The sequence below is a fragment of the Nannobrachium achirus genome (assembly GCF_963921795.1).
Source record: "Nannobrachium achirus genome assembly, chromosome: 17".
NCBI classification, from domain to species: Eukaryota; Metazoa; Chordata; class Actinopteri; order Myctophiformes; family Myctophidae; genus Nannobrachium; species Nannobrachium achirus.
In genome coordinates this window covers 26486902-26512377 of record NC_137824.1, presented here as the reverse complement: position 1 = coordinate 26512377, position 25476 = coordinate 26486902, and the positions used below count along the sequence as shown (strand labels likewise).

Genomic DNA, 25476 nt, shown 5'->3' with positions numbered 1-25476 from the left:
TTTGATCCAGTGCCTCCCTGCTTGGCAATCAGCACCAAGGGTTGGATCTGGGCTAAGTCCCTGTGACATATGAGCATCATGACCAGGGGGTGTACTTGCACAGCAAGCTGCATCATGCTACAGTACCAGGAGACAGGCTCGACAAGGCTTACTTACTAAGCAGTAAGGACAATTTTAATTGATAAAGTCTAACGTGAAGGTGCTGTATCCATTTTAAGTCCACTGACCTTCTAGCCAGCATGTAACTGTCCTGTAAAGGGCACTATACAAGGGGGTATGTAATGAAATTATTTCAGGTTTCAAGTTGCAGAAGCTTGTTGGTTTCATATGTGTTTTCAAATCTTATTTTTGTAACATCAGTTTATGTTATTCTCAGGTACAGCTTCAAAATAAATAGCCACTGATTATTCTCCATAGCATTAAAGACCCAACTCTCATCCATTCTTAGATGGCTTCCTATATCTGGACAATCTACTGGCCCACCCACAGTTCCGCTCCTACACAATAGAAGATGTGGAGAGAGTTGTGGCAACCAATGACAAGCAGCGCTTCAAGCTCCGCCATCACCCAGAGGATGGTCGCCTACAGATTCGAGCCAATCAGGGGCACTCAGTTCAGGTACACGGAGCAGAGAGTTTCTCATGGGCTTCTTAAGCTCAGCAGGGTATTCTTTCCCCACTGATTTCACCCTAGCCCATTCCCATGGCTGTGGTTTCAATAGACAGCAGGTATGAACTGTGGGAATTTCATAATACATTCATGCGTGTCACTAATTCGATGATGAGACATTTGGCTACCTAAGAGATGTCTAGTTTTACTGTCTGTATATACTGTACCTGACATACAGAAATATTTGCTCTTTCATGTGAAGTAGCCCCTGATGCTCTGTGTCAAGAGTAGTTTTAAATCTGTTCTACTGAGTGCACTTTGAGCTGGCCAGAAAAGCTTTTTATTTTTTCTCCTTTCTTTTTTTTCCTGACATCGATCTGGTTACATCATTTATCCCCTCAGCAAGAGAGCTGGTGTTCAGACAAAGCCTGAGTACATAAAAATGATAAAATGGGATTTTCACCTGGGTGTCCATAAATGTCCACCGGACAGCCTTAATCATGCTTAATCTGCCCCAAATCCTGCAGTGCACTTCTTGAGAGATTTCCGTGTGTATGTGTCATTTAGGTGACAGATCTGGAGCTGAAGTTGGTTGCAGCCGGATCTTCAGACTGTCCTGGCGAGGCGGTCCATGGCACGTACCTGCGCAACTGGAGCTCCATCCAACGTCTAGGACTCAGCAGGATGAATAGAACACACATCCACTTGGCCCCTGGCCTGCCAGGGGAGGACGGTGTTATCAGTGGTAAGGTGTGGGTGTATCTGTTAGGGATGGGACTATAATCGTTATTATCGTTTATCGTGATAAAAAACACTCACGATAATCGTATCTTGGGGATTTAAATTTATTGTGAATTCTCTGTCATGCACTGGGATTCACCTTTATAGATAGATACCATTTCCGGTATCTATCTATAACAGGTGAAACGGATCCTGGAAATATCATACAGTCTTTTTTTCACACTCTTTGCCAAAAAATAAAAATGCAGATGTAGATCGTCTATTTTTTGGCAAATGTTCCGCCCCAGGATAATGGATGTTGGGGATTTTTGATTATCGCGATAATATCGTAAATTTCTTTGGTCACAATAATCATGACACAAAATGTTCATATCGTCCCATCCCTAGTATGTGTGAACAAAGTATATATAAAAGTTAGTACTCAAGCACTTAAAAAAAAAAAAACGAATGGTGAAAGTCATGAGCTTGAGCATAATGTAAGAACAACATGGCCAACATGTGAAAATGATCAATTGTCTCATATTCATATTACCTGTTCTTCCTCCAGGCATGAGAAGAGACTGTGATCTGGCGATATTTATTGATGTCCCCAAAGCCCTCGCAGGTACAACTAACCACAAATGAAGTTCTTGATAACAACATACTACATCACACCTTTTGTGTAGAAATGAATTTGAGAGAGATGCTTAACACATACACAGTTGTTTAATCATACACATTTGTTTGTACATGACTGTACAGATGGCATTCAGTTCTTCTGGTCAGAGAACGGTGTTTTGCTGACTCCAGGGAATGCAGAGGGCAAACTTCCCCCCAGATACTTCAGCCGAGCCCTGAAACTGAGGCCGTCAAGTAAGGCCAGCTTTTGTGTTACCACATAGGGCCGATTCATACTCCACTTTTAGAGATTAATTTATTTCGGTTCGGCTCTGTCCAAACTACAATATGTCATTCAGAGGTTCGGGGGGGGGTTACCGTCACTAATTCGGCTGTTCGGTTCGAACTGAACCAAAGTGAATTCGGCTCCAAATGTGGAGTATGTATCGGCCCTTAGCATGCATGGATGGAAAACAGTTGAAATATGCAGAGGGAGGAATGGATGGATTACCTTTTTTAGATTTAAAATGTGTAATTTACATTTAATTTTCTTCCTCACTCAAATTCATTCAACAAATGCATTTCTCTTGCCTTTCAGGGTGCACCCTGCCCCTGGAATAACGGTGGAAAATAAAGCTCTGTCATTGGACATCAAGGCTCTAGGCGGGGCTGACCTTGGCAGCAGCCAGTAGTTGACTGCCTTGCTTGTTTCCATGGAAACATCTATTGTCAAGAAATAATATTGTGGATGTTTAGTAAACCTTGTAATTGGAGAACATGTTGAAACCTGCCCCATTGTTAGAAGCCAATTAAGAATATTGGGTCTTAAAATGTGGATTGCCTAAAAACCCACATGCATTGGTCAGTGACACTGTCTTAGTGTACATTTGGTCAATTTCTAGGCCCCGAAAAAGCCTGGGTAACAAGGCTATTGTTAAAGGGACTTTAAGGACAACACTGGCATGGCTTCCGGTTTGTCAGTATGGGAGTGAAGATACTGTTAGATGTGAAACTGGCAGACATTGTGGTTCAAGTAACTGACTTCCTTAACTGTTCCTCTGAGATATGAACAAACATACATATACACAATATGCCAGGGGAGATAATTAGTCTAAAGCTTCCTGCATAGGATGTAGCTCAAAATGGCACCATATGCCATTGCCATAAGGACAGACAGCAATTAATATGCAAATAGGAATTATGATTCTATGAGTGAATTCCTGCGTGGAACGAAAACTTCACAGCTCTATTTATTTTAATAAACCTTTGTTTATTCATGAGACTGCGTGATGAATATTTCAAAGTGTTTTTGCATGCTGTGCGTTGCTGACATGACACTTGGCAAATATAGTTGCTCTAATCAAATTGCTCTAATCAAGTTGCTTCAAACAATAGTGCTACCCTCAGGGCAGACAACACACAAGATGCAGGCCAACACTGATACGGCACTGAATTATTCCTTATAGAGCATCGCAATCGTCATTCATTTTCCACATAGACTATTACAAAAAATGTATAACAATTATGTTAAGCCTAGAACCAGGATGGCAGTGAATCATGACCATACTACCTTTGTTTCTATGAAAAGAACATTTGATAATCGCTAAACAAAGGGTAGTTATTAAATGTATATCAAATTATTTAATATTAAAATATATTTTCACATAGGATCAAAGGTTTTATGGTCATGATTCACTGACATCCTGGATGGCTTGGTTCTAGGCTTAACAATTGTTATAAATGGTTGAAAAAAATGGAGGACATGTACTCTATGGAGAAGGTGACATAAAATTAATGGTAAGGAAAACGTATTTGAAAAAAGGTGGGCCTCTTATCTTTTAAATAAGGATAACATGCCCACATAACCCCCCTTTTTGTTTCTGTCCATTTTATTTATATTTTTGTTCAAACCAAAGGTATTTTAGACACAAACATCAAACAAAAAAGCCTCTTTATTTTGTTTTATGTGTTTTCTTTTTTTTTTTTTTTTTCCGTTTGTTATGACATGGCAAAGACTGCATATCAGGGCCAGATTTATTTGGTCTTTGTGTGGTAGTTTGTTTTGTTGTTGTGTGGGTGGTGGGTTTCACGTGTTATAAAAAAAAAAAAAAAGATGGGTCAGGATGTCTGTAACATGACATGTACAAAAGAAAAAAAATGCATGTATATGAACAGTGATTGATATGTCGACTGACTTAATAAAGTATAAAAAAATAAAAAAAACATAATTGCTATAAATATTTTTGTAAAAGTATATGGGGAAAATGAATGCCGATTTTTAAGTGGCACCAGTAAACCACTTCCGCTGTGATGCTCTATACAGAGGTGAATGTGGACATTTTCTACCGGGCACACAACCACACCAATATCAATGTAATGGGCAAACTCTGCAGTGGTCTAAATTTAAAAGTTCAGTAGCCTATAGTGCCTCACCTTCATTTCTAAAACCAGAGGATGATGGCAACCACAAATACCAATACGTTTACTCTTCTAACCGCTGGTACAGCTTCAAAATAAAAGTGGATGAGTGACAGAAATGTGTGGTGAATCACATGAGTTACCAGATGTGTCAATGGATGTTGTGATTTATACTGTAGATTGGTGTACTAATGTTATAATTAACTATTCTTCCAAGAAGATCATAGGTGACAAGCTCCAGTCTTAACCCATTAAAGGGATAGTTCACCCCCAAAATATATATATTTTTTTTTCTATTGATTAGTCGGACCATGGAGACTCGAATTCATGGATATTTATTTAGCTTTTGTCTCATTCCTAAGCCAATAATTTGATGACCAGCAGTGGTTCCCTATGGAGACACAAATAGTCCACTTTGTTCCCTATGGGGACACAAAGAGTCTCCTCAAAATAATCGATAGAATCTTCGGGGTGAACTATCCCTTTGAGACCTGAGGCCGAATCTATTTCTATGTCAGTGATTCTTGAACTTTATTGTCAATTAATTATATACGGTATATGTATTTGGCCGCGGACCCCCATCTCAAAATATTTTGTTCCAGGGACCCCATAGAGATAGGAGTTAAAAATGTTCTAAAAAGCTAAACATTCAAAGATTTGCACAAATTTAAAACGATTTCTCAAAAATAGCAGATGTACAAGCTCATAGCACACTGTGAGCTTATATATCTGCTATTTTTGAATAGCCAAAGTATAAAATAATGGTTAGAGTGGTTAAAATCTAAGATGACACGGATGCTTTCCCAATTTCATTGTGTTAAAGAGCTTCATGGCCACCGGTCAGCTTGTGGAAGAGCTCCTCATTGAGCGCTTCACTCTGCTCGCGGGTGCGTGTCGACATGAAGATGTAGCCTCCGATAAATTCGTGAACAATTTTACAGTCTGCGGTCACACAACTGAAGGCGATATTCACGTTGCCATCAAACTCAATGGCCACCTGTAAGGTTGATGAAACACACACACAACACAGAGGAAGAAAATATATCAGTTCTACTCCAGCACATAATGGCTAATAATAATATAAGCTCCAAACGTCTTAAAAGCTCAGACCTGCCCTCGTTTAACTGTATTTGGCCACACATGCCAAGGATGAGTGTGCAATGGAGCTTAAAGCTACATTTACTGTATGCTTAAGTGCTTAAGTAAATTTGTATTTTCAACTGAAAAAAGTGTTGCCAAAGCATAAATTGAATGTAAGAGTTTGATGAAGCTCTTAGAAGGCCAGTATTACTGGCAAAAAAAGGCTGTAGACTATTACTGAAGTACAGTGTGTCTCAAGGTGGACCTCAGGTCCAGTTTCTTCACCTGCACAATATTTATCTGTAGCAGCAGCATGCTGCCCTGAAGAGATTATTTACTTTTGGGTCGGCCAAGAAACAGCCACGGTCAAAATTGACAAGGAAATGGTATATTTTCCTGAAACTTGAACTTGAATGATCAGCTGCAGAATGTTTTATTTTTGGAAGAGTATATTATATATATATTATATAATATAATATACTTTCCTCCAAAAAGAAGAAAGTATACCCTTTATATTATATATAAACAACGCCCAGGATTCGAAAGCCAGAACAAAATTGGTATAAAACAATGAAAATAACATATTTCCTCCATCCCATGCATGGCAATAAGACCAATGGAACGATTGTTTAAAAAATAATATGGAATTAGGAATACAATGACATAACATTTAGTGATTATTGTCTGCCCTGACAGAGGTAATGGAAGCGTATGAGTGACCTGCTTGATGTCCCAGTTGACATTCCACTGCCTCATGGTGTTGTAGCGCCAGGTCTTCACCACGTCTCCCACCCCCAGGTCGATACGGATCAGGCGGTTGGGAGCGATGCCCAGTACCTCATCCTTACGGCTGCCCTTGAACCTGCCGGGCCAGACGCCAACTGTCAGTTCATAACTCCCTACTACAGTACCTTTTTAACCTTCCTTAACCCATTTAGAACGGGTACACTTTATTGAGTGTCGTTATTTTATGCTTTAACTATTGAAAAATAGCAGATATACAAGCTCACAGCGCGGCACCGAGTTTGAAAAACACTATGTTTCTATGTCAGCAATCTGGCCAGCCATCGTCAAAGAAAAGGTCCTTTTCACTTAACTGGAGCTCAGTTAGTCTGTTCTTGAGAGACTACTATGTCTCAAACCTTTTCATGTGAAGGACCCCCAAAATTATATGTATTTGGCCACGGACCCCCATCTCAAAATATTTAGTTCCAGGGACCCCCCAGAAGCAAAATTTCACTTTAAAAATACATATATTCAAAGATTTGCACACATTTTCACGACTTTAAAAAAAAATAGCAGATCTACAAGCTCGCAGCGCGGCACTCGGTGCCGCGCTGTGAGCTTGTATATCTGCTATTTTTCAACAGTTAAAGCAGTTAATAATTCTAACCCCAAGACTTTGGCTCATTTGTGCGTAACACTTTTGTGCAGACATTGTGTGATGGCAGAATGTTGAACAAATGTTTTACCACCTCTATTTGGCGATCCATTACATTGTGTGATTCTAATGAATATGATGACAACAAAGTTAGATATTATGGATATACTTTATATCAGTGATTTTGAATATAAAGTGCCATGTTTGATTATGCATTATGCCACAGACCCCCTTTGATTTTCATCTCTGGGACCCCAATCTACACCATAAAATCTAACACTGGGCTCTATTATGATCCAGGTCTTATGCCTTATGCCTTAACTTCTTTGCCTTTTTTTAGTATATATACATATATTTTTAAATATTTCAAATAGCTGATCTGCAAGCTCACAACGTGCAGATGTAGATCAGCATTTGAAGTATTTAAAAATGTTTTTCAAAATAGTAAAAAAAAAAAGGCAAGGCATAAGGCATAAGACCTGGATCATAATAGAGCCCAGAGTCCTAACTATCAATAATGTACAGTAACTGGGGCCTCCAGGAACCCACTCACAGGGTTCTTGTGCTGCTTTCGCTGTGAGCACATGTTACTTCTCATGCTTTTTGCACTGACCAAAGGACACTTTTTGTTTGGCACTGCAATGTATTATTATTATTTGTGTTATGACGAGATAACGGTGAGACACTTACCGGTATGTAGCACTGACTGTTATGGATACTTTATTTGGATTTTACCTCCGTTTACGATTGCTGTATGTCGTTTTTTTTTTTTTCCGCTGTACACTACTTTTTCTTTTTCATACTTTTACCTGTTACTTTATGACATTAACTGCTGTGCCTGGGCGACTGATTATCCCTTGTGGAATAATAAAGGTATCTATCTATCTATCTATCTATCTATCTACTCAGGATGTCCTCGGATGTTGAGGACCACTGCATTATGTAATATAAACAAAGTTTAGTTAAGATGACTTTTTGCCTTATTTAGATAGAACAATATAGTGAGACAGGGTCTGAAGACATGTTGCCAAGGTCTCTTAGTGGAATCAAACCGGAGAGGGGACATTTTGTGTGTGTGGTCAACATGTTATCTTGGGTCAGCTGAGTTTGATCACAGGCGCTTGTGCTACCCACCTGACAACAACGAATGAAATGCCAAAGTCAGGCAGGGCCTGCCAGATCTGCAGGAAACGCAGCAGGGCTTCAGTCAGTGAGAGCTGTGCCACATTCTGATAGGCCTCCAGGATACGAGGCGTCAACTGGAGAGAAAGAAACAGGTACAGTATGTCATTTAGTAATGTAATCATACATGCCGAACTCCAATTAGTTGTTGTTGGACACAGGATGCAGAATACTGCCACACCAGTCTATATCAAAGGTTGCAAACCGATCCTACATTTCACTTTGTGTGTATGTGTGTGTATACACAATACACATACACACAGACAGAACAGACCATACAAGGAGATACTTTTTTTCTGACCCTGCACTATTGGGTTGTGTTGGTTGTACTGTGATACTTGTGTTGCATGACTGCATTGACTAGCAGTGTTATGTGCACTCTTTGTTTAAATTGGCACTGTTTGTTAAGTTATGCTTGAGTATAGCTTTTTTGTGTGTGTGACGTGTCACTTATGAGCGTTGAATGGTTCGTGGTCACTTTATGTATATATTCTTCTTCTTTTTTTTGCAATAGCTTTCGACACTTTATGTTTTATTTATCTTTTTTTGTGCTTGCTCTTTGGACTGTATACTACAGTACTCTTTTTCTTTTTCTTACTTCTCTGTAACTTGTAACCTTAACTGCTGTGCTGCCTCTGGGCAACTGAATTTCCCCCGTGGGATAATAAAGGTATCTATCTAGATATGCACGTGTGTTGTGTTTGCACAGGTGCGATTCTTGTCCATAATGTTGAGACACAGTATATTTTGGGGTCCCGTACCAGTCTCTATCTAGAACACATCTAAGAACTTTGGTGAAGGTTTGAAGTTATTTATTTGAGTCTGTGAGAGTAAAAGTGTTATTATGTGAGAGCACACATACATACAGTATGCATAGATAATTGTTTTTGAATATCTACTATGTGCTATGTAAAATGTAACTTTGAGCTCAGCCTTTAACTGGGGGGATATGTACATCATTGCAATTAGAACTGCTGACTCACTCCCTAGCTTCTCGTGACTCACCTCTTCAGACTCCACCTTAGCCCATAGCACTTACTGTAGCACTTGCCTACCCCCGATGACCATACATGTAATGTACAGTAGATAGCATTTTTATGTTTTGCTTTTTATAGTTTTTACTGAATAGTTGGTCTATCTATGTTTGTCTTAGATGACTATTTCTATAGTTTTTTTTTACTGAATAGGTTCTTGGTCAACCTACGTTTCTTTTCTTAGATTACTATTTCTATGCATTTGATGTTGATGTATTCATGTATTACCTTGCCTGTATGAGTGTTTACTGGTTAGGTATGAACTTTGAATACGCTCCTGTCCTGTGTGCCGTACCTGTTTGACCTTGTACTTCTTCTGGTAACGTGGTGAGACCAGGCTGTAGGTGTTGATGCTTTCATCTGAAGCTAGGGCATTGCTGCTGGAGCTGGGGTTTGCCTTCTGCATGTTTAGGAAAGAGCGAATGTTTTGGATCTCACTCTGGTAGCTGCTGTCTGCGAGGCTCTTGCCTTTGGAAGCCAATTTACATCCAGCCATCCACTGGGCATACTGCTGCTCCTGGAGGGTGGGAAAGATAGCGGGAGTCACACAACAAGGTCAAATGTAATCATGAAGTCAGGTGCAGAACAGTGCAGCCCGGAGCACTTGCCCTAGCCTCGAAAACCTTGCAGGCTTATGCAAAGGCTAAAATGTTATCTAGATAGCTGTTATGTAGAAGGATGCAGGTCATTGTTGACCTGGCATCCAATAGTATAGATAGATACCTTTATTATCCCACGGGGGAAATTCAGTTGCCCAGAGGCAGCACAGCAGTTTAAGGTTACAAGTTACAAAGAAGTAAGAAAAAGACTGTACTGTAGTGTTGTACAGTCCACTACACTACAGTACTCTTTTTCTTTTTCTTACTTCTTTGTAACTTGTAACCTTAAACTGCTGTGCTGCCTCTGGGCAACTGAATTTCCCCCGTGGGATAATAAAGGTATCTATCTACAGTATACTATTGGATATAGTGTGTAACTAGTATAGTGTGTAACTGTGTGTAGTTACAATGTACAGATTATAGATTTTTTTTTTTGATATTCTACAGTGAACCCTGAATATACAGTAAAATGTGATTTCACATGTATTTATTGTAGCTACCTATATTTATGCAGGTTGGCTACATTTTTATAACATAGAATAAAGGGAGGGGTGGGGGGTTAAAAGCAAAACAAGAGTAGCCTGAGATGAGCGCGAAAGAAGGAGAGTGAGAAGTGTGGATGTGAAAGGGTGAGCAGGAAAGAGCAGGTGTGAGAGAGAACGTGTGTGCATATGTGTGTTGGTGTGAATGTGCGTGCGCTATTGAGTATATACTGTATAAACAAGTGTCTTACATTCTCACAGCGTAGATAGACCTCGTTCATGCCCTCAGGGGCTGGAATCAGCAATCTGATGAGGTACTTCTGTCCCGCGACATTGACGTCTGGAGCCACTTCACATCCTGCATGCAGAACATTGATAGAATACTGTGCATGTCATTTTTGCTTGTATTAGATTTCCACTGCAGAGGAGACTAATTGGAGCGAGTAGAGATGACTTACAGAGGCCATGCTGGGTCAAATGTGAAGCCACAGTGTTGTGATGGGTTTGGCTCATGTCTCAGCAAGTCATTTTTATTATTTATTTATTCAACATCATTAGTGTATTATAGCGCTTGTTCTTTTTTCATTGTAAGGTCCCTTTGGAATGTGAGTTTTCTTTGATTTTACAAGACAGCCCTGTAGTCCAATTCAGAGAACTAAACATGGGTCACCATAGGTCACATTGGTTTCATTAACGTAAGGCCTCGAGACGAATTGAGAGGAAGACCGCTGTCAGGTCTGCAGTCCTATGCTGAGAGAACTAATGAGCAGAAGACGATCAATGCCAGGCATAGTAGCATAAATAAGAAGCTGCAGTGTTGGTTAGAGTTTCCCATGGCTATTTATTTACTGAAGTGAGACTAAATAAAAAGAAAGTGAAAGTTGTGTATACAGTAGGTGGTGTGTGTGTGTGTGTGTGTGTGTGTGTGTGTGTGTGTGTGTGTGTGTGTGTGCGTGCGTGCGTGCGTGCGTGCGTGCGTGCGTGCGTGCGTGCGTGCGTGCGTGCGTGCGTGCGTGCGTGCGTGCGTGTTGGGGGGGTATGGATATGAGCATAATTGGAATAACATTATTATACATTTCATACCTTTGAGGTTAATCTGTTGAATGGCCTCTCCAATGCTCTCCTCTTTGCTCTTGTAGTAAGATATCGAGGTATCCTGGAACTTGAACCAATACTGTTTGTAACCCTTAAGTGTCAGCCTCTTAGGTCTGAAATAGACAGTAAAGCTGGTATAAGCTGGTGTTTCAAATCTATCTGAGAGCTAAGTTCTGTTTTTATCACACATTGTCTCTACAACATAAACAAGTCAAAATATGAGAAGAAGTAATTAGAAATGAAGAAGTAATTAGAAATGTATAACATTCAGATGGAAATACTTTACTAATTATAGGGCTTGCTAATGTGTTATTAAACATTTCCAAACAGGTCATAGTCTTTAAAAAGGTGTACAAATGAGTTTGCAGAACATGGAAGCCTTGGACAAGTGTATGTTTATGAATGAAGAAGAATTGTGTAATGTATATATGGTAGGCCTATGTGTTGTTGCTGCATGGAGCTGGCTTTTCATTTGTTTTGGACAGAACCGAGAACCTGGAAACTAGTTTTTTTACCTGAATATCTTCAGATAATCATTGAGCTGTGGTGCTGTCATGTTATCCTGTTTGAAAAATAAAACATTTAAAAGAAGATTAAAGTTCACTCTCTTATGTGCTACTTTCCCGTCTCAACTATATGATGTGTCTGATTGCAAAAGTATAGATCCAGCTTTCGCAAAAGCAGAACTGAACGCTGCTCTGAAAGTGAAACTCATTAAAAGTTATTCAAAAGTTGGTGAAGTTGTTGGCTACCCAGAGCAATTCACATAAACGATCTAATTGTATGTGCTTTCAATACTAACTAATGACCAACAGAGAATACAGTATATTTCTTTAAGTGTTATAAATCCATAGCAGTGACTGAGACGGTTATTTTTTCTCATAGTCACTGGCACACACAGTATAGGAGATGTATTTGCCCTTGAACGCCATGAAGGAATCAACCGCCTTTCCTTCCATAAACTGGAATTGTAAAACGAACTTGGAGGGAGCACAACTTCACCTGCCTCCCAGGCAGGAAGCTGCCCTCCATGACCCAACAACATTATAAATAAAGTATATCTAAAATATCTGACCAGCATATCAGAGGCAGTGCTGCTCTCTCCTTCCATTTTCACCTCCAGGCACTGAAGGGCTGATTCCAGATCATCCATAGCCGCATTGGAAGTCAACGCCTGAGGCTCTGACAGAGACAGCTTGCTGATGTGATACTGTGTGTGCGTGCGTGCGTGCGTGCGTGCGTGCGTGCGTGTGTGTGTGTGTGTGTGTGTGTGTGTGCGAAAGAGAGAGAGAGAGAGAGGAGACAGACAGACAGACAGATAGAAAGGGGAGGTGGAGCATAGCCAGGGAGACAGGGACAGACAAAAGGTTATTCTAGGTTTTTGATTACATATCAGGCAGATGGTGGTGATAGTAGTGTTGGAGATAGCCACCCAATTTAAGAAGCCATATGCCGGTCCTGTGGTATAGGACAATCTAATCTGTATTTTGTGATGATTAAATATTTCTCCAAAGCCATCAAACTAACCCTGGAGCTGAATAGAGTGTTTTTGCAGATTGCAAATTTATTTTATTTTCATGGCCAAATAAACTTTATCCTATAATATGCTATACATTCTGAGCTAGAAAGCCACCAGAAATCCCCTCTGAAGATTTATAGGACCCTTTGTACCCTTTGTACCTTGCCATGATATAACTCCAAATATTAGCGAGGCATCTTCAATAGTTCTGTTGATAAAATATTGGCATTCCAAAATGACATGACAGTAATCAAACAGAGCATATTCTGCCAATATATAACATTAGAAAACCTTGATTTTACATTTAGAATCAGGAAGATGTGATGGATTTTGGGTCCTGATCCATGATATTCAAATAGTAAAATGCTAAATCTAGTTAGGTAAAATGTATGTGGCGGTGGCCTACATGGGGAGTTGTGTCGTGATCCAAGGAGTGGGTTGAAAGAATGTGTTGTACGACTTAAGGTTCAAGAGTTATCGCACATACAGCTCCCTGACTGCAGTGCCAGGGACACCATGGTGAATGTAATTCACGTCCCGTCTGGTAAGATGTAAAAGCAGCAGTAGCTACAGTATAGTGGACCACAGTCCTGCGGCAGCATTGTGTACCTGTAGAGCCCCGAATAACATCATCTCTTCCTCGGTGCAGTCAATGTCCTCCAGGAGGATGTTCCAGCGGGCCTGCTCATACAGCTGGGTCAGACGCACCGCATCATACTGGGACGACCGACAAGGGAGAGAACAGGAGAGTGAGAGAGAGAGAGAGCGGTTGAGGAGTGATAGGATGGGAGGCAAAGAGGGATAACAATGGCATCATGGAGAAGGTGTGAGGAGGAGAAATGGGGATGGAAGGATGAAGGGCAGAGGAGAGCAGGGTGTGAAAGAGGGAACAGATTGCATGCAGTGCTTCAAGGATAGAAAATAAATGGCATGGTAAACACACATTCAGGCAAACACACACACGCACACATACACACACACACACACACACACACACACACACACACACACACACACACACACACACACACACACACACACACACACACACACACACACACCTTGGGCTCTAGGTCATGGTAGTTGTAGTATTTGAAGCGCAGCCAGAGCCTGTCATTCTCCCGGACCCCTTGCTGCATCAGAGTACGCGATGAGTCCAACCACCTGTGACAGAGAGAGAGAGAGAGTCCATTTTCAGTTTTCACTGTTGCTGTGTGTGTGTGTGTGTGTGTGTGTGTGTGTGTGTGTGTGTGTGTGTGTGTGTGTGTGTGTGTGTGTGTGTGTGTGTGTGTGTGCGTGCGTGCGTGCGTGCGTGCGTGTGTGTGTGGACACATACCGGTATTATGCACCGGCTTGTTAGAGCCTACCTGCTGTTGATGTGCGCCTTGTCCACCACACTGGCTGGACGGTACAGTTTGGCTATGGCCTCTGGGGCGGGAGCAGGCTGGGTGACTGACAGCATTTTATAGACCGCCTCCGTCTTGGGCGAGTCGGCGAAATGAGCCGGCATGCCATTATATAAGCACGGTTGAGATGCTGAGGGCCGGAAAGAGGGAAGCAGGAGAAGAACAACAAGGTTGTCATGGGAACTGTCAGTGTGTCCTAAAAAGTTGGCTGATTTAGTTATTCATGCCTCAACATGTTTTGATGAGCCTGTATTTTATATTTTTATACTGCCTTGTCCCTCAGCCCTGACACATTTTCTACAGATTGTCTACAATTCAGAAATACACAGGAAAGCTGTGGCTACCTGGTTAGTAAAACAGGTGAAGGGGTTAAAAAACTATCCCAGAGAGGTTCAGGAGATTATGGAGATGTACGTACATTTACCATGCCATGATGTCAGTGTAATCTACAACTGACAATTCTAGGTTTTATGTTAACAAATTGTATTATTTACATTTGTTTTTGGCTGACCACAAATGCTAATAATGTTATTTGAATTCACACTTACAAGTACTGTAGCTCTGAATAACACTATCTTGTACATTTCCAAAATAGTGGGAATTTAAAGGACAAACTTGTTGATGAATGAATACTGCATTTGTCTTTTACTAAAAGATTTCAGCTGCCGTTAAGTTAAGTTACATTTCTATTTGGATTTACATAAAATATAGCAAAATTGCATACAGCTAAAGCATGTAAAAGACACTTGAAGTACATTTCACGTATAGCCTACTACCTGACGTGAGTGGCACTTCAGTAAGATCATATAACTCCTCCTGAACCGCATTTTTATCTTTCTTTTTCTTCTTCTCCTCCATTGGTCGAAGGAGGGAGAGTTCTTCAGGATGGCGAATGTCTACGGAAGGAAACATTAAGGGAAGATATAACGTAAGCAATTAACACATTTTCGTAGCATACTAGGCCTAATCCTACAGCAGACCTTGTGCCGCAATGATACTCTGACTCAGAGCTACTGTAGGGTCTGACTGACTCTAGATTGGAAGGTTGCATATTCAGATCATGTCAGGGTCATTCTTTGGCGCTGACACGGTTTCACAATAAATACAAGTCAAATAAAAATAAATGGGAGGTATGCTAGGATAGCATAGTCTGAAGGATAGCCTAAGCCTCAAGCAGTTCAGAAAACATACGTCTGCGGTGAGAGAGGATAGGCAGGTGGCAGGAGTGACCAAGGAAGATACAGAAGGACACAGACTGGAGTAATATCTACATTTAAGCCCAAGAACACTCTTGCAAGAACACTCTTGCAACAGATTAGTGATTCTACTGATTCTGCTGTTTGCTAAGGCTATGACATAATCTTGGTCTACACATCTCATCACATCACATCACATCACATCACATCACATCACATCACATCACATCACATCACATCTACTCTGCTGTTAACTTTATTCTAAAAACAACCAGTAAGTTAAGGGACTTAGAGGACAGCCAGTATACTAGCAATTGGGAAAGAAAATAGCAACATACAGCTAAGGAAATACCCAGAGAGAGAGAGAGAGAGAGAGAGAGAGAGAGAGAGAGAGAGAGAGAGAGAGAGAGAAATAAAGTGTGTGTGTGTGTGTGTGTGTGTGTGTGTGTGTGTGTGTGTGTGTGTGTATGTGTGTGTGTGTGTGTGTGTGTGTGTGTGTGTGTGTGTGTGTGTGTGTGTGTGTGTGTGTGTGTGTGTGTGTGTGTGTGTGTGTGTGTGTGTGTGTGTGTGTGTGAGAGAGAGAGAGAGAGAGAGAGCAGAAGAGGTGGAGGGTGGAGAACAGGGAGCAGAGGAAAGTGACTGAGTGAGTGAGTGAGTGAGTTAACTAACGTCCCGCCCAGACTTACTCAACATCTTGCAGAGCCCCAGCACCGTACGGAACACAGGACCTGAGAAGCAGACTCTGAGTCTGACGGTGATGCCGTTAGGCAGGCCCAGCCTCAGGGGTTTGTGCTGGGTCATGAAGATTAGCCGAGCGTCAGCGTGGATGCCACACTTCTCCAGTGTCCACGATGCCCGCAACAACCACTGCTGCTTCTGTTCCCACCACAGGGCATGGTCTGACCAGTCAATCTTCATCTCTGCAGAGAAAATCACACCTGAGGGTCAGGGGATACTGTAGAATGTCTTTGGATGATACAAGTGAAAATGTGTGCTTGTGTATGGCCTGGAAATTGTATTAGTGTTTGTGTGAGTACAGTATGCATACGAAAGGAGATCAGGAGAAAGTGAACAAACAAAGATTTCAGCCGAGACCCAATTTACATCATTAAAATATAATCTGTATTTAGATATCTTATCTGTATAATTAACGATCCTATCTCGCCTTGAGTTTACACCTGGCTGACTTTAATTGAGATCTGATCACAATGTGAGCCAGAGCCAAAACTGTGGGTGGCAAATCTGATCATATTCTGGTTCCAATGTGTGCTGCATGCGTTTACACACACAGATAAGATATCCAGATACACTAACATTTTAATGCAAGGTGTAGATGGTATCTGAGAGACAGGGGCACATACTGTACAAAGATTGTAATTCCACTCTGTCCAGTCACACAAAGACAGACAGACCGACGGACGGGTAGACAAACAGACAGACAGACAGACAGACAGACAGACAGACAGACAGACAGACAGACAGACAGGCAGACACAGGGAGATGGAGATAAAGGCAAAGAGACTCACGCGTCTTCTCCACCAGTTTAAGGATGACTCCTCCTATGTGGAGGTCAGAGGTCACACTGATGGTGATGGGAGGGGCATCAGGGCCCAGGTCCTCCACTGAGACTATCAGGTCCCACGCTGCCATACTGGAGGAAGGAAAGAAAGAAAGAAAGAAAGAAAGAAAGAAAGAAAGAAAGAAAGAAAGAACGAACGAACTAATACTGTAGTTTATTTTAAATCCATGCAAACCAAATTTCGTTCTATGTTATAGAGCATAGTAAGTGTTCAAATTAAAAAGTAATGTTATAGACATGCTGAAAGTGGGTTGTTCTATTACATAGTAAAAACAGAGATTGATGAGCCTCTGTCATGGACTTTTAGGCCTTTATCCAGCACATTTCAAGTCAAGATTGAGTTAAAAAAAACTATTTAGGTTCAATCGAACATAGATTCTAAGTTAAAGGGACCTAATGGCTACCTAATGCCAGTCATGGAAATGAGAGAACATTAAAGAAAATCACATGATTGCATGTACTGTAACACACACACACACACACACACACACACACACACACGCACGCACGCACGCACACACACACACACACACACACACACACACACACACACACACACACACACACACACACTCACACACACACACACACACACACACACACACACACACACACACACACACACACACACACACACGCACACGCACACACATGGCAACGCACACACAAACATGGACTGGGTGAGCTGGGTGAAATGGCAAGCCCATTCTGATGAGCACTTCCTATTTCTGAGTTCAATAATCGCCATGGAAGCACACTTCCGCTTTCAGGCCCAGAATGTCTGTCCAATCTTATCCAGTCACCCACTACTGTGTTTGTGTCCATGCATGTGTATGTGCATGTGTGCGCGTGCAGGGATCTTTCCATCATAACCAAAAGGATCTTTGCAACAGTGGTGGGGAGACTATGACTCTTTGTGTGTCACAGTCATCATCATCACAAAGTGACTAAAGCCTACCCATCCATCCACACGTAGACCCGTGTTGCAATGAAACTGTGGCCATCTCAAATTCAAACCACAGTGAACCATATGTCTGTTTCTACATTAGCCTACTCTATTTCCCCAGTGTATACTGACAGACAAATGTATAATATAAGTGAAGTTCGAGGTGTGTTTACATGTTAGTAACTAAGTCACTCAAGTTTTGTAACAAGCTGGTCACAGTCTCTTCCCCCTTTAGTTCTCTCTTGCTTTTCTCTACTCTCTACACACACACACGCACACGCACACACGCGCACACACACACACACACACACACACACACACACACACACAGTCACATAAATACACACACTATTTTGAAATACTTACAGTGTGGCTCCTCTATCCAAAGTTTTGTGGACTTGAGATGTTTTCAGGGAGCCTCCTCAGCTCTTCTCGTACTCTGAAACAATTTCTGGTTCTACGAAAACCTTCTACTGTTCATCTCTCTCTCTCTCTCTCTCTCTCTCTCTCAGGCTGGGTGAGTAGGTTGTGATCTGTGCAACAGTGTTGGTTGTGTGTGTGTCAATTCTGTCAAAAGATGGCGTTCCTCTTTTGTCAGTTTCCGCCAAGCGGAAGTATAGTGTAAGTGAGTGGAGTGGAGACAGACTGACTGACACTAGGGGGTCTTATTAAGCAATGTATGTTGCAGGGTGTATGTGTGTGACAGGAAACTGTAAGTCTAAGATAAACACCCCCCCCACACACATTCACAGTACTGTCATTAACTCAGTCATTTAGAATCATGTTGTAATGGTGTAATGGTTTTCATTACATGACAAAAACTTTAGTTTTTATAATATGAGATAAGGCAAGGATGATGAAGGAGGAAGCATGAGTGATTTGAGATATTGAGCATACAAGTTTAATACATCTAGGCTACACTGTAGCCGTTACAGGATGAAACACATTTGGTTTTATAAACTAAAAATAGTTTAGTCATTGTTATTGTTAATAATGACTAATGGGCAGGCCTACATATATATATGTATCCACAATTTTCCCCGGGGGTTTACTGGAGACTATCAGGACCAAACTTCCGGGTTTAACAGCAGACATACAAGCTCACGTCGCGTCGCAGATGCAACCCGTTGTGAGCTTGTAAATCGGCGGCGGAAGATCGGTGCAAACGTCTGCGCAATGCACTATGGGGCGTAGGAAAATCGTGGATAGGCGAGGCCTAATTCAAAGCAGATTTTGTGGTTTATGGCAGGGGTCTTCAACAGGGGGTCCGGGACCCCTAGGGGGTCCTCAGAGTTACTACAGGGGGTCCTCCAAATCTTTGTGTGATAGAAACGTTATTTTTTTTAACCACTTGAACCCTAGTATGCCTATTATGTGTGGAACATTAGCCAAGAATAGCCGATCTACAAGCTCACAACGCCTCGCGCTGCGAGGCGTTGTGAGCTTGTAGATCTGCTATTCTTGGCAAAGAGATTTGGTGTAGACTGTAGAGTGAAAAGAAAAGCAGACTAAATTTTGACAGTTCAAGTCGTTCAATGTCTAAAAATACACATTAAACCAACAATCTACACTGATGATATTGCTGTCAAACAAGTCTAAGCTGTCTCAGAAATCTATGAAAATGTATAATCTCCAACACAATTTTGTATGGGGGTCCCTGCTTCATCTCTCTCTCTCAGCTAAGGGGTCCTTGGCCCCGAAAATGTTGAAGAGCCCTGGTTTATGGCTTATTAGAGTTAAAACGTATTGACTTATTCCTGTTCATATTAGGCCCTAGCAGTGGGCCGGGCGTGGTTTACTGGTGCCACAAAAGTAATAATAAAATAAATAAAAATCTCCCATTCATAAATGGCACCACTGAGCAATAGTCGTTTTTTACACGACTAGTTTTTTTTTAGCCTTAATTTCACCCGGCTAGATTCCGGTTATATTCACACCGAAAATATACTTTGCAATTTATTCCATGATTCGATAACAATTTATTAAAAAAAACAACAGTAAGGTGCTTAACTGATCTCCTAATATTGGACTAACATAATTATAATATCCGTTGATCATTATTAAGTATAGTTTAGATCTAGCCGAGATTTAGCCAACTAATTATAGTCGCCGTATCAACGTTTATATTTACACCGAATTTAGACAATTAGATTTAATCCATATTTCAATAAACATTTCTTTAAAAAAACAACTCCACGTTGCAGAACTGATCTCGAAATATTGGTGTAAAATGATTCCAATAGCCATCCGATCATTAAGCTATTTGTCTGGGTGTAGTCGTTGTATAGCCGGCTTTTCAACGCCTTTTTTTAAACCAATGTCAATATAAAGTCTTTAAAACAAAAATATACGATGAAATGAACTCCTCGTCTGTCAGTCAGACAGTGCAGTGCCGCGTGATTATGGATCCAACTGGGAAAGATGGATGGAAACGGCAAAGAGCGCTCGTTTTCAGTTATTGTCCACGACATTGCAAGCGGCCGGCGGAGCGCCGCGCGAGTTACGAAGCCGTGGTGAATGCAATCGTTATATTTACGGCCTGGGCAAGCGCACGATAAACGCCATGATAATTGGGTTTTGGTGCACCTCGCGCGGTCCAAGTGACTACAACGGAGCGCTCCCTACGTCCGGTTCAGCCAATCACAAGCTTCAAAAATGAGTCCGGGGCGTACACACACACACACACACACACACACACACACACGCGCACGCGCACGCGCACGCGCACACACACACACACACACACACACACACACACACACACACACACACACACACACACACACACACACACACACACACACGCTAACATTTAGTTTCCTCAACAATGTGCACTACACTAAAATGAACACAGGTGGGCAATGTCACCTTTTAATACGGCCAGAAAATCTATACTATCATATCAGCATTGATGGCTGAGTGGATAGCGTCGCCGACTTGAGTGTCAGAGATTAGTGGATCGAATCCCACCGTCGCCCTACTTTTCACTACTTTCGACGGCCGCTAACGGCGAAATGTAGACTTTTTGTATCCGACTAATAGTGGTATATGTAGCAACCCGTGTAAATATAGCCGACTAAACAACTAGTCAAAAATATCAAATCTAGACCTTTACAACACTGATTTTCAACGCGTGGTGTAGAAGATAAAAACACGACTATTAGGCAACTAATACACCTCAAAATGCTTACTGGGCAGTAAACCACGCCCACTGTTTTTGGACATAAAGTGACGGTGAAAAAGACATGCGTTCATCCTCCCATAGGGGGCAGTCATGTATCTTTAGACAAGGAGGCAGAACAGAGGGGGTGCATTTCATAAGGGTGTTGATTTGACTCCACTCCACTGTACTGTACCATCTGTCACTGTACGCGTTTAAAGGTTATTTCATGAAACAGTTTTTCCACATAATGTTTCACAACACTTCGCTATATATTTCTAATATGGGATAAATAAATAAAAACATCTACGTCCTCCTTTGTAAGTGGTACATTCTATATACGTCACTACAAAACAAAAATGGCACATGCTTAATAATTCTGTCTCCTCAACTGTCTGTAAACAGCCGCCTTTCTCTCGAAAACAAAAGCGAAACTAAGCTTAGGAACGATACATTGACATAGCTGGGAATCAGAGCATATTGTTGTCCACAGCATGGCATTGCAAATATCAACTCTTTTCGCACGTGTCGGAGTGCTGTCATGCGCTGGTCGTGTGTCCCGTGTTGACTTTCAGAGAGTTGGTGTCAAATTCAAAAACAGTGTGAGTGCCCTGCTGCCACTGCCAGCTCGCCCCTTGCATTCGGTGGCAGGGTTGGGGAAGAATTCACCATCAAAGTGCAACAAGGCAAGCGTTCTCCCCGGACAGAAGAACGCCACGAATCGATTGAGGAAGTTTTCAACTGCAGCGACCCGTTGGAAGTGGATCCAAGCGGACGGTTCCTCACCCAAAGGGAACACAGGCTTGTTGTGCCGCCGCATTGCCATCGGCGTGCTTGGTGTGGCTACAGCCGCAGCTGTATCTGTATCTGTCCACACCAGTGCCCAGGCCACCATGGCCGCAGGGCCGGTTGATCTGAACTCGGCCAAAGGAGACTGGAAGGAGACCAAGGGTGAGACTAGTTCCCCATGCCAGGCCCGGTTTGATAGTTTTTAAATACATGTTATCATGCAAACATTCCATGCGAGTAATACATCCTAACTGCTGCCCACAACAACTTGTCATAAACTGTGGGAACTAACATGCGTCCCCTCCCAGGCTACTGATAATGTAATAATGACTATAACAATGAAATAGCAAGCTAATAATAACAAAGTGATAGTTACCCTATATTTTCTCCTGGCAGTGGGCGTGGTTTACTGGTGCCACACATACATAATTTATTACCATCATTTTTCCATAGAGATTTACAAAAGTATTTATATCAATTATTTTAAGCCCAGAATCAAGCCATCCAGGATCCTGCTGAATCATGACCATAAAACTTTTGATTCTGTGAAAATAATAATAATAATTAACTTTATTATTTTAGCATAACTGCTAAACAAAGGGTATTTATTAAATGTATTATATCATATAACTAAATATTTAAATATTTATTTTCACTGAATCAATTGTTTTATGGTCATGATTCACCAGGATCCTGGATGGCTTGTTTCTAGCCTTTAAACAATTCCTATAAATATTGTTGTAAATCTCTATGGATTTCTTTTTTAGTGGCACCAAACCACGCCCACTGCTATGCCAGGCTATACTAGTAAATGTAATGTATTACTGTAAATGACTTGGACTATGTCTAATCCACCCACCATCCCTATCAGACGTCCTGCTGTCATTGTCTCTGGGGGAGAGGCGTCCATACTACAGAACTCCTGACTATGTGCCACTGGACAGCATCCCTATGGTGACATCCACCTCAGGTCAGATATAGTCTCTGTTTGTATCCAGATCACTGTTGCCAGATGTATTGAATGTCAGGGCTACGAAAACAAGAACCAAACAAAGCTATCTACTATCTAGGCCACCATGTAGGTCTGTTATAGTCTGGTAACTGACATGGTCAGACAAATATCACTGCTTAGATATTACTAGTCTGGAATCTCTGTGTGGAACCTGCATTTCCAAGGGGCGGATTAAAACTAAAAGAAAGGTCTCTGGTGATAAACCCACCCCATGTTTGCATACTGGGCCCTGGTTGGTGCCCCACAACTTTGGGGGCAGCGAAATCCATTCACAACCAGACCAAATCCGTAGAGGGCTTTTATATTTCACTGGCACATTGGTCTCGTTTCCAGTCTAGGTCCGTTATGCTCAGAGCGTATGTCGAAAGCATTTAAAGTTGATGTCATCTGGTAGACTAGTATCAGAGTGGATTCAAGAAAGTATTGGAGTGTTAGAATCTCTGGCCTTCTATCTGAAATCTTCAATCCATTAAATGGTTCAATGTATTGGATTGTAGACAGTTAAGTGTGTGTGTGTGTGTGTGTGTGTGTGTGTGTGTGTGTGTGTGTGTGTGTGTGTGTGTGTGTGTGTGTGTGTGTGTGTGTGTGTGTGTGTGTGTGTGTGTGTGTGTGTGTGTGTGTGTGTGCGTCGTGTGCGCGTGTGTGCGCGCGCGCGCGCGTGTGTGTGTGTGTGTCATTGTCAGATGGCAGTGAAGAGCCTCACTACCCCAGGAATGAGAAGCTGGACCAGAAAATTTCCATCTTCCGCGGGGACATTACTAAGCTGGAGATTGATGCCATCGTCAATGCAGGTGTGTGATGTGTGCGTGGCAGAGAAGTCACTCTGAAATGACTGAGTTGAATGTAAGCCTCCATCAATGCACCTAGTCAGCTGTGTCTGGATCGTATTCCTGCCTTTGGCAGTTAACATCACAATCCAAATGGATCTGCATTTGCTTTCTGTTTACTAAGCTGATTCTGGCATAATGGCTGTGACATCGACCAGTAGAAAAAGTGTGAAAAATACTGAGACAACCCCCGAGCCCCCCAAATCCATGAGTGTGCTCATGCTCATTTGTCTGTTTGTGTGTGTATGGGAGTGACTGCATAGTGTGACACTCAAAGCGGGGCTCTCAGCCAAAACTCTGACCTTACCAACGATGAACCTTCTGACATTCTCAGGTAACAGATCAACAGGAACCAAACCTAACAGAAACAAAGTGCACATCGCTCAGAACTTAGTCTGAATCATACTTTTTATTTGCAGAAGGCCAGATACTTAATTGCATAAAATGTTCCATGCACTTGTAACTCTAAACTATATGTACTGTTCTCATCCTCTGAACATTTGACCACTAGATGGCGACAAATGACACTGTATTCACTGAACCATTTACCACAGGCATTTAGGGAGATGTAATCGGTGCCTTGGCACAGAGCCTCCATCAAGGGAGGAAGACAGGCCAGCATGCAGGAATGATGCTTGATGATGAGGCTTTAGCACATAAATGATGGCTTTTACTGGCAGCTGACTGCTGGCAGGTATAAGTTGTGGAACCAGTCAGTGAGTGAATGTTGATACAGACTCATTTATTGGGTGCACATTTGGCATTTAGTGATCTGTGTGAAAAATGATGGCTTTTTTATTTGTATGCATATGCGTCTCATCCATTACGTACTTAATGTGAATATGAGTCTGTAAGTGTGTGTGTATAGGTAAAAGTGTTTTTGTTTGTCTTTGCGGGCATCTGTCTGCACAGGTGATTTTTTAAGTGGAGTTTTGTATTTTACAAGGATGTTTATAGAGTCCCACTATGCAAAGTGGCAACACATTAACAAGAGGAAACAGCCAGTAAAGTGTCATCTAGGAAAGAGGACGACACAAGGTGAGACAGAGTGAAGCACAAAGACAACAGAGGAAACATGATTGAGAGGGGGCGGGAGAAAGGCAGGGCACGTCAGAAGGAAAAATGGAATCAAAGGGGAGAGTTAAAGGAGCAGAGGAGAGAGTTAGTGAAAAGGAGAGGAAGAGAGGGGGAGGAAACATCCCGAGACTACCCCCCCTCACCATATCGCCATGGCAACAGGCAGGTACAGGGCACCCGCTAGGGGTTTGGGCTGGGCAACAAAGTGAGACCTGTTTGTCGGTCTGTCTTTCGCTGATTGATTGAATGTGTCTATGGTCATTGAGTTGACTGACTGGCTGACCTTTTGGCTGGATGACTGTCTGTCTGATTGACTGAGAGGCTCTGAGTGATTTCAGGCGGAGGCATGCCATCAAGAAATAGACAGGTAAACAAGCAGAGAGGAAACCACAGCAGCATTAGGCGATGAGACAATTCCTCAGTTGCCTTGAATCAAATGCTAATCTGTGGCTAGTAGATCTAACGGCATAGCATTGGTGTCATGCGGCAGCCGCAACATGGCTGATAAAGTGATACTTTTTCCCCTCCTCTTTTATTTAAGAGTCTTAAATTTCTAAACGTGTCAGGGAGTATTGCGGATTCTTCTTTTACCTTGACTGCTCTGAGAGGCCTTGAGGCATCATTTAGACCCTAAGGCCACAAACATTCAATTCAAGCCAACTGTGGCCAATTATACGGTATACTGCCAGGCTGGTGGGCAAATAGGGAGGGGGCCTACTGGCCTGGTTGGTGTTGAGGAATTGAGAA

The 25476-nt window shown here is 41.9% G+C and overlaps 3 protein-coding genes across 4 annotated transcripts in view; 2 read left to right on the top strand and 1 right to left on the bottom strand.

The window, feature by feature from the left end:
• Nucleotides 1-25476, top strand: part of trpt1 (tRNA phosphotransferase 1) — a 218002-nt gene that overhangs the window by 4315 nt on the left and 188211 nt on the right. For both annotated transcript variants that reach the window (XM_080746363.1, XM_080746362.1), the window contains exons 4-8: nt 449-618; nt 1177-1354; nt 1898-1954; nt 2092-2202; nt 2546-2769. In XM_080746363.1, the coding sequence (XP_080602489.1) occupies nt 449-618; nt 1177-1354; nt 1898-1954; nt 2092-2202; nt 2546-2568 (539 nt within the window). In that variant the 3' untranslated portion in view covers nt 2569-2769. The remainder of the gene's footprint in view (nt 1-448; nt 619-1176; nt 1355-1897; nt 1955-2091; nt 2203-2545; nt 2770-25476) is intronic.
• Nucleotides 2771-18358, bottom strand: fermt3b (FERM domain containing kindlin 3b). Its single transcript, XM_080746360.1, has 15 exons — nt 18231-18358; nt 16866-16990; nt 16026-16259; nt 14920-15039; nt 14105-14273; nt 13799-13901; nt 13347-13454; nt 12294-12428; nt 11734-11780; nt 11207-11331; nt 10375-10481; nt 9338-9559; nt 7961-8085; nt 6166-6307; nt 2771-5362 (listed from the first exon to the last, which is right to left on the bottom strand). The coding sequence occupies exons 2-15, from the start codon at nt 16987-16989 to the stop codon at nt 5183-5185; spliced, it is 1941 nt and encodes a 646-aa protein (XP_080602486.1). The 5' UTR covers nt 16990; nt 18231-18358; the 3' UTR covers nt 2771-5182.
• The window catches only part of macrod1 (mono-ADP ribosylhydrolase 1), a 149078-nt gene continuing 145045 nt past the window's right edge, over nt 21444-25476 (top strand). The window contains exons 1-3 of the mRNA XM_080746647.1: nt 21444-21975; nt 22685-22783; nt 23509-23616. Of these exons, the coding sequence (XP_080602773.1) occupies nt 21519-21975; nt 22685-22783; nt 23509-23616 (664 nt within the window). The 5' untranslated portion in view covers nt 21444-21518. The remainder of the gene's footprint in view (nt 21976-22684; nt 22784-23508; nt 23617-25476) is intronic.